Source organism: Argopecten irradians, chromosome 7, assembly GCF_041381155.1.
Source record: "Argopecten irradians isolate NY chromosome 7, Ai_NY, whole genome shotgun sequence".
In the NCBI taxonomy this organism is placed as follows: Eukaryota; Metazoa; Mollusca; class Bivalvia; order Pectinida; family Pectinidae; genus Argopecten; species Argopecten irradians.
The window spans coordinates 14,689,198-14,699,461 of record NC_091140.1 but is presented as its reverse complement, the minus strand read 5'-3'; the positions used below and the strand labels follow the sequence as shown (position 1 = coordinate 14,699,461).

General features: G+C 32.1%; 1 protein-coding gene across 1 annotated transcript; it reads right to left on the bottom strand.

The window, feature by feature from the left end:
• Positions 1-1,481: 1,481 nt before the first annotated feature.
• On the bottom strand, positions 1,482-9,501 carry LOC138327039 (ceramide phosphoethanolamine synthase-like). Its single transcript, XM_069273031.1, has 4 exons — positions 9,004-9,501; positions 6,468-7,466; positions 2,838-2,961; positions 1,482-1,522 (listed from the first exon to the last, which is right to left on the bottom strand). The coding sequence occupies exons 2-4, from the start codon at positions 7,326-7,328 to the stop codon at positions 1,482-1,484; spliced, it is 1,026 nt and encodes a 341-aa protein (XP_069129132.1). The 5' UTR covers positions 7,329-7,466; positions 9,004-9,501.
• Between the last annotated feature and the right edge of the window lie 763 nt (positions 9,502-10,264).

Below are 10,264 nucleotides of genomic sequence, written 5' to 3'. Positions count from 1 at the left end.
TAATATATAAATATATATTTACATTTTACTTGTCACTTGTACTATATAAACTTACGAAGGCAAAGTGAATTATAATATTTATGTGGGTATAACTTACACCCAAAAACGTGACTATTATGACGTCACTAATGTTGACCTGTTGACTTCAACTGATCATCGTCAAAATGACTATTCCATCTCGTGTATTAAATCGTCGTTGATAAACGGTTTTCCTGGTCTAGCTTAAACAATGTTTATGCAGACACCCAAAATGAGTTGATAATGTAAATACAGGCATTAAACTATCTACTAATGACATCTATGGTCTAAATAGATGGCAACCAGAAGATACAGTTTAATACTTAAGCATGTATTTTAGTTTTATTATGGAGAATCCAGAATAGAAATCTACTGTTTTATAAAATGTGATATCAAGTAATTATTAACGATGCACGGTCTGTCATAATTTGGGATATGAAGTGGGATATGAAATCTCACGGGCAATAAAGTCTTGGGAACGTAGTAGGGCCTATGGGATGGATAGCAATTTGAATGAATAGTTTATTATCCCGAAAACACTACTTTTATCCGTTTTGTTGAATCGTCGTCGCATAAAATAGATGAATCAAACCCTTGTAGCTTGTTTGTCTTGGTAAACTTTTAACATCGATATTGAATTAGATTGCTGAAATAGAGTGAATCTTACAACATTTTATCAGATGCACAATTTGTATTTCGTCCTGGACTGAACAAGATTAATGATATTCGCATTATATTAAACAATTACAAAATATTTTAGCAATATCAAACGTCTAAATTGTTTTTTCGTTGATTTTCAAAAAGCGTGTAGATCGTATGAATTTATGGTTTAAATCATTAATGTTGGGAATATGAGGGAAATTCCTCAGATTGATTCATACCGTTTATGGTCATGTGAAATTGTAAGTCTGAAGGGCAAATATGAATTTCCATATTTATAGGCATTAATTGCTTTTTATCAAGTAACCGAATAAAATGTTATCACATCATAACATCATGCTCCTCTACTGAATCAATTGTAGATGTTGAAATGAACAGCAGTGATCGAAATCTGAGCAAAGTTCAAAGGTCATTCTATTAAGGCTCTTTTTTATTATCTTTTTATGTTTTTTTTTAAATCAAGAAATTATATTTAAAAAAAATATTTGACGTGATCTATATACAGTTTAATTAAGTCAAATAAATAAGAACATGTGTATACATGTACATTGTATGTACATTTTAAAAGATGCATGTGTAACGGATTGGCGAGAGAAATCTGCTTCATAAAATCTATTCGGGAAATATATATATATATACATGTACTGAAGTCAGAAACAAAGCCAACATGTTTCCAGTGAAGTCAGTTTATTAATAAAACATATAACTTTAACAACTATAGAAATATAAACGTTTGTATCTTGTTTAATATGTTTAAATATATATATTTGAAACATGCAATGTAGTTTCCGATATTCTCTTGTTCACGAGGTCAGGACTGGTGTATATCTAAGATGTATCGTAGCTGGAAAAGAAACAAAAAATATTTGTTAATAAATATGTATTATTCCTTATCGTTTTATTCGAATCGCAAAACAAAGTATACCGTCTAGCTGGTTATTTTCGCGGAGATGATATTTTCGCAATTTTGCGGCACATTGCTAGGATCGCGAAAATTTGATCCATGAAATATTTAAAATGGTTGCATGCTCTCTATCCTTAAGTCCAGAGTCGCGATAATTAAAAATAGTTAATAGCTATAATGTATCATTAGTACTTCTATATATGCGACATATGTGGAAACATATTTATTTTCATTGTCGAAATTGAATAAAAATATATAATGATTGTAAATTAAACATTACAAAAAGCATATCATATTGAAGGTTATACCGAAACACTGTTTTTTTACATAAAAGAAAGAAAGATGATAGCTTGAGTAAATAGAACAATGTTAAATCAGTCAGATTTAAACTTATAGTACTACCAATGTACATATGGATAGTAGATTATTTCACTTACATGGTATATATGTGTATATAGCTAATACAATTAAGTAAGGCTATTCCAATGAATCCAGCATATGGTATGAACATAAGAAATTCCTGAAAATAAAAGATTTCCCGAATAAAAACAAATTATTATATTGTAATACACTTAAAACCTTAAAACACTAGAAAGACGATGGTGGGGGGGGGGGGGGGGGGGGGGGGGGGGGTGATACCAACATTGGATGAAAAGTAAAAAAAAATATATATATTGATCAATAAGAACGAAGCCAAAAACTAATATCCTCATTTTTTGAAAAAAACTAAATAAAACTCCTGTCCACTTTGTGTCCTTTTATCATTACGGTATTTTTATTTCAGAATATTTTTATTGTAATATTACAATTGTGATTGGGCAACAGACAATGCCTTCATTAGCACTCTCTTATTATCTATTATCTCATTATTTAGTCTGTCTTGTATGTATTATGAGAGTTAGAGTTACCCGCCGTTGAGGATAGGCATTGATAGTTACACTAATAGTTCGTGATTGAAATTAAGCCCTCTACATCATAACCAAAGGCATAACAAGGAATACATAGCTGCAAGGAAAGACATGTTGTCATTTGCAGAGCTACACTGATAGTTCCAATTATTAAGAATGCTATATATTTTAATTATGTTCACTCATTCAATATGTTCATCAAATATATAAACATCGGTTTTTTGTCGACTTTTTATTTTTTGGTAAAATTATAAGTGACTGTACTTTATTTATCGCAAAAACGATTTCTTATTAAGTATTTGTTGCAACTGCAATTTTAAAAAGATTTTACAGCATGGTATACTTACCCATATTTTTGTCAGCAAAGATAGCGATTTGTATCATAATGAGTATAGCTTGAGAGCTGCCGAACCGCCACAGATACATGCTGAAGAAGGTTACTACTGTGTGTAGGGACTCTGTCTGCTTCTCCTGTCAAACGTAAGTATTCAATATATTTATACAATAATACTAAATATACAATAATACTAAATAATAAATTTACAACAATACTAAATATAACATTTAGAGGTTACACTATGAGTGGTTGTTGAATATTGAATTTATTCCACACGAGTGAGTTATTTTTTTAAAGTTAAAAAGACACGAGCTTTAGCGAGTGTATTTTGTAACTTTTAAAAAATAATTTACGAAGAACGCTACATGATTGTAGGAAAAAATGTATAAAAAGAAAATTATTTCAATTAATAAACAACGTTTTTACTTGTGCTGTGTCGATTACAGAAATCATTGAAAACGCTTAACTTGTCATGTACTATTACGTGGTATTTTTGTAATAACTATGATAAGACTTCCCTTGTACATTTGTACCTGTCAATTCTATAAGGTTGAGGAAAAAATAAAAATATTTTCGACGAGACATAAAATATAGACTTCATTAATTAATTGGTTAAGACTAATGAGGTATACGCTGAACGCACAAGGACAAATATACAAAGTAAACACATTATTCTATCGCCTATCTTTAAATGTGTAGCTTTTTATTCATTTTAGTGATATATTAGTTATGCATCAATTATTTTATTATATAAATTGCCTATTGCTTTTATACCAGCAATATAGTTGTTGTTAAAAGCGTTTCATTTTCAATCCATCATGAGATATTTATCATTCGAAACGACATTATCGGAAACCTTTTTATCTTAATAATGTCTCAAACGACAAGGTAGTTTTTCGAGTGTATCACGATATTGTTTATTTAATGTCATTATTTTCACTACGTTTCATCAAAGTTTAGTTAGACGACCATGGTTTATTCAGTAAAAGAAAATTGAATTTTGTTTTATAAATATATACACACGAAGCAAATAATTAGACTAAAAAAATAGGGTGAAATTACGACCATAAAAATTGTATACACACTTGACCAAAATGTCTAAAGACATTCCTTATTTTATTGTTTATTCCACATTACTATTACATTTTTTTTGTAGAGTAATTAACTATAAATACATTTTTAGAACAAACGACTCAAACGTTTCAATAGATAACATACTAAACCTGAATTATATTTTAGTATTTTACATCCCAATGTAATTTTATGTTTTACTGATAATTTAAATTTAATTCGAAATCTTCCTTTGAAAGAAACTCTAATTAAATTACACCCTAAATTAGCGATGCTTTAGAACACATTCAGGCACAAACAAAGAATAATGCCTGAAATAACGATGATATTTTTTCGCAAAAGGAAGATAAAGTCAGATGATATTACAAAAAAGAACATTACAGTTTCTATAGGTTTGCATATAAACCCTATCCATTCAACGTAGTTTTATATGGATGAATATTACGATTACCAATTAATATCTTCTAAATCTTTGAACTTATTTCACAAAATTATCTGTTTGCAGACTTAATTGCCACGAGCTGTTGAATATCAATGATGACAGGTTGATGAGTGTAGGTGCATAGTTAATTTCTGGCTTGAAACGTTGTCAACACATTCGGTGATTTGGTGAGTGCGAGTTATCCCTCTTACTACTACAGCGTATACAATGCAGTTAGTTGTTCTACGTCTACCAATCTTAAAATAAACCTATCTGTTAAAGTTATATGTGCCGTAACTGGTCGAAAATTTGGACATGTTAATTTTTCTTCAATTATCTATTTAAAACCATAAGTTTTAATGAATAAAGCTGTGAAAATCATTCAAATGGACAGACAACCAAATATAATGCCTTAAAAACGTTAGTTAGAACACATTGGTTATGCACTGTGAAATTCTTGTTTTTTAATGCCTTATACATGTTTAGATGGAAATATACCTTCATAAACCACTTTACAATTACTAATAATACTGTAAAAATGTGCAATGAATTTGTAGACACCAAGATGGCTTCATGGTCTGACCGTATGTACTCATTTCAATACACTGAAGATGTTAATATAATGATTTTTGGCAGTACTGCCAAAAATCATTTTCAGTCCCTTTTTGTACTTGTAAAATTAAAACCTATGCATTGAAAGTATTGTAATTCTCAAAATGTTGGTAAGTTTTGGAGTTGAATAACATATCAAAAGCTCTTCTTGATTCGTGACTATGACAAATATGGCACATATAACTTTAACAGGGGCGTAAGAGGCGTTAAATAGGAATATTTTCCCCTCAACCCCCCCCCCCCCCCAACCCCAAAATACTCGCGCCTTCGACGCTCCCTAGCTTATTTTGCAATTTTGCGTAATCTTTAATTTCCTGATTGCGACGACACTGGCTATAGATGTGTACGAGAATTTTATGTAATGATATATTAACAAAATAATGTGAAAAAGTATATAAAGTATACATGGTTGAGTGTTGAATTGATATCTCTTGTGTACGGACACTTAATGTGATGTAATATTTAGATTATTTTTAATGCAAAAACTAAAAAAAACTAGAAGACAAATCGAATATGTCAAGATTGAGGTGGGGATGAAGAAAATCTTGAGGACCTTTGCTCCCCCCACAACATACGTCTCATCTTCCTTCGCCACTGGTTAAGTATTAACTAATTATGGAACATATGGCACATATCTTACACTTTTATCCTGACATCAACGATAACGTGACAGACCTATCTCAAAGTGAAGTGTTGACCTATTAGATAGAAGATATACCGCTATCTCTACATCAACGATAGTAACTACACTTGTTGCATACAAGTAGAAAAAAGAGATAAAAACATATATGTGATTACAATATCAACATAAAGAAAATACGTCATATTCAAAAGTTGACTTGATCTGTATTCAGGACATCTGAGGTAAACATTTAATTATTTTAATGTCGAATTCGTGATCTAGATAGAAAGTAATATCGATAAACTCTAGCATCTATTCATTTGACATCGATTAGCAATATAAGGTAAATAACTTATACAAGTGTATAAGTGTCCCGTTGGCATTTAAAACATAAACTGTGTGTCAGTTTTAACATATACATAAACCTGTACAGGTATAATATTCATAATGTTTTATGTAAATTGACAGGTGATATTTTAATCAGGTGTATTGCATTGTAATCACTTTCGATAGCTTGATTTTGATTGCATTGATTTATTTTCACCCTTGCGATTCATCATCTGATTGCCATTACGACAGTACCTGAAGGCTGATTTTACCAGCTTTGTAGAATAATTCATAACTTAGATTTGTAAGACGGTTTCATGACCTTGATTTGGAGGACTGTTTCATGATATAGATTTGTAGGAGTCCGACATGACCTAGATTTGAACTGAAATTTTCAGTAATAGGATTTCCTTATAAAAAGTGAAAACGAAACTGGGTCCACGATATTATTTATGATATTTTATTGCAGTCAGTACAATAAAGATACGAATATATGATATGTGCACAACGACTAATGATGTAGAAACACAAATTGCTACGTCATTGATATGACATAAGTTTCATATAAACCACATGACTATACTTACAGTCTGCACCGATGTCTGTAAAGGTGTCTGGAGGATCTCCGCGAATGCTTGAACGACATTGTCCCATGTAGCACTAGAAGCCAATATGATGATACCGAACGTGAGCGCCTTGAGAAATATGTAATTCTTGGTCGCTTTCACTCCAAATGATTTAACTGGATAATCCTCCTCATTTTCACGTCCTGTCAGAAAAGATTTTGACTGTGGCAATAGGTCACGTGACACAATGACCGGAGGATTCCGCCAAAGATAAAACAGACATCCAAAAGCAAGTGCAACTCCACTGAGGATGTCACAGTCAACGTCAACGAAGAAACCTAAAGATGTTCTATGTGATTTGTATACAGGATTCCCTGAGGTATGACGGAACACAACTCCGTCTAAGACATCTAACCACATCCTGTATAAGAAAACCAACACTCCGATGCGCCTATACTGAAGGGAGTCCATGGATACAAGTTTCCCGGAAACAAATCCAAGAATTAATCCGCTAATGCTGATAACATTTGGTGTAAGTATATGATAAATCCCAGTAGGTTCAAAAGTGCTCACTATTAATTCAGCAATGGGATCATCTATATAATGTGACATATGATCCATCATTAGTAGCTTCACCGATATAGGGCGCAGCGGTGAGTAACCGGAAGGGTTCGGAGGTTCCATAAGTGTTATAGTCTGGAGGGATTTGTAGAGTAAAATATCCATCACAAGAAAATAGATCACAAGTATACCTCCAAACACACAGGTAATAGGTCCTACTCGGCAGTATTTCCATCCCCAACACCACGCCATGTTGGGCTTCCGCTTGAACTTCACAGAATGTAACTTACAATGTTCTAACGATGCCATCATGTCCTCCATTTTCTTTATATACTACTATTTACCTCCAACCCATCCGTGACGTAATGATGCGTTGTCACTATTGGAGTTCCTGGGTGGTGCGAGTACGCCGAAGTGTCCTATCCACAGGTGAGTGTGATACCGCGACCCCAGTTCTACCTGTAATATAAACACAGTTTTATCTTGAGTCTTGATGGATGATTATATAGTTGAAAAGATAACGTATCAGCGGTAGTTGCGTACGCACGTCACACAATGTCGTCGTCAAGTTCACGATGTTGTGATAAATTTCCTTGAACATTGAACCACACAAATGAAGCCGCGAGTGTGGACTTAAGGGCCCTAAGTTTTACGCTAGCCTGCGTTCATTGTTAAAACCCCACAATCAGAGGGCTTGATACATGACGCATCTCAAGATCCGCATCAGATATTTAAAACATATATAAAAGGTCCTGTCTAGTTCTATTAACACGGTCATTTTTTACGATTTTTTTTTATGAAATTAGCATTTTGATTCAAAAACACTTGACAACAATGTGGTTACTTTAAATAACAATGATACGATATGTATCAGGGGTCACCGTGGCGGAATATGCGGTGAAAGTATCGGGAAATCTACATAATATGTAACAATAGTCTTCCACTTCAGAATCGTTGACTGAATGAAGACCCTATTGAGGTATTTAGTTACAAAAAATGTATAAGTTAAGCACAAATCATAGTCCATTTTCCTCTTTAGGATCTCTGTCATTTTTATCATAAAAATCACATTATTAAAGAGAATATGCAATCATGTAGTCGTTAACGAGCAATATATCCATTATATGGATATATATGTATCATAAATCGGTTCATACGTGATATGGATATATACAAGTATATTTATCATTAATTATCCGTTATCTGGATATATATGTATCATAAATAGGTTCATACGTTACATGTAAGTTGTGATAGTTCCAATATATGGATATATATGTATTATAAATAGGTTCATACGTTACATGAAAGTTGTAACATTTTCCATTATATGGATATATATGTACATGTATAATAAATAAATTCATGCGTTAAGTTGTGATATTATCCATTTTATGGATATATATGCATCATAAATAGGTTCATACGTTACATGTAAGTTAGTAAGTTGTAAATTTTTCCATTATATGGATATATACATGTATGTATCATAGATAGGTTCATACTTTACATTATAAGTTGTGATATTTTCCATTATATGGATATATATGTACATGTATCATAAATAGAGTCAAACGTTAAGTTGTGATATCTATAATATAACCAGTATGTATTTTATGGCAATCTACCCATGCTGCATTTTCAGCATTATTAAATCCTGAATAGAAACTTGTATATAGGATTTACCACTGTAAACAACGATATTGGCGATTTAAGTAAGACAATTCACGCTTGATTACGTAACTAAGGAAATGAAAAGTTTTACTGTAGCATCTCTGACAGAGTATCTCTGACGAAGGTGTTCATGCATGGTAGCATGTCTGTTTATCACTTCAGTAGATGAACCGTGACATTCTCTCCTTCATCGAAAAAGGCATTCATCTGCACTTACAGTTTCCCGACGAAATATCATTGACACATGCTAAATTATTTACTTTTCTTTTAAGACAAATGTAACGTCAATCAATAAACTAATTCTGAATAAAATGTAACCTACCTGTTATATTGTTGATCAGCAGCACAGGTAAAACTATGTCATCTCCTCTCACCTGCCTATCCGAGAATGGCGTAAACATAAGATCTGGCGTCACGGTCGATTTGAATTGAGGTCACATGTGCTAAATGTTTCCCTTCACTGATTTTAATTCCATTTTGTCTTAATGAACAGAAATACCAATGGGAATATTCCACGACTGTTCCCATCAATAAATGTAGCATGTGAGTGTTATAAGCATTACCTTACCTTGAAGCTCTATATTACAGTATCTACAGATCTGTTGGCAAATATCCTATGGCAGTACATCGGTGACATAATTTGCGTTTATGAATCATCAACAATTATAAACGTATAAGTAAAAGAGTCGGGGATTATTACATGCGGCTAAGTACATGTAGACATTATAATTAAGGTTTGCTCACTTCTGAGGCTCTATATATAAAACTTAAGAGTACTTATTTGTAATTTAAATAAGTATTTTCATACCACTCACACAAACATTAAGAAATAGTCCATTTGTCAATATTTATCATATTTGAAGCAAATTCATAATTTTTATGCCAATACCACAACATCGTGTAAATCTAGTATATAATTTTCCATTAATTGCAGATTTTATTTTGGAAATTAAAAAAGCAAAAAAAAAAAAAAAAATTAGGATGGTTCAACATTTCGTAATTGTGATTCACTTCTCGGATCTGCAAGGTCAAAGGTTATATATTTCATATGATTATAGAGTAACTAGTATAGTGAAGTGAGAATCAAACCAATTCAACACTCAAAATTTAATCCCATCGACCTCTCTAGATAGTTTGTCTACCAGAAACTGTTGTCCGGAGGTCCCACACGTTGTCTGAATGATTGAAGCTACTCCACTAATGTGCCATCGGCGTTTACATTTGAACATTGTATGTTTTCTTTTATTTCTTTCATGCAGAGTGCTATTGATTTTATCTATCTAAATGTTGACAATTACTGACTTCGATTCTGTTTATCAAACTAGTTTCTCATAGGCTAGATCTTGGCTAGATATCGGAGTGTCAAATTTTGAAATGTTTTTCACAATTAGAAAGTTGTCTTCATTTAATATGATATGGCATTTTGACATTTAGATGAAAAAACATTATTAAAAATTTAATAGAATAAATTAAAGGTGATAAAAATTGCGTTATTAATTGTGTTGGTATGTAACATGAAGAAACACACGCCCAAATACACCTATGACAACAAGATGCCGCCTACGGCCTTCCGTACATATCGC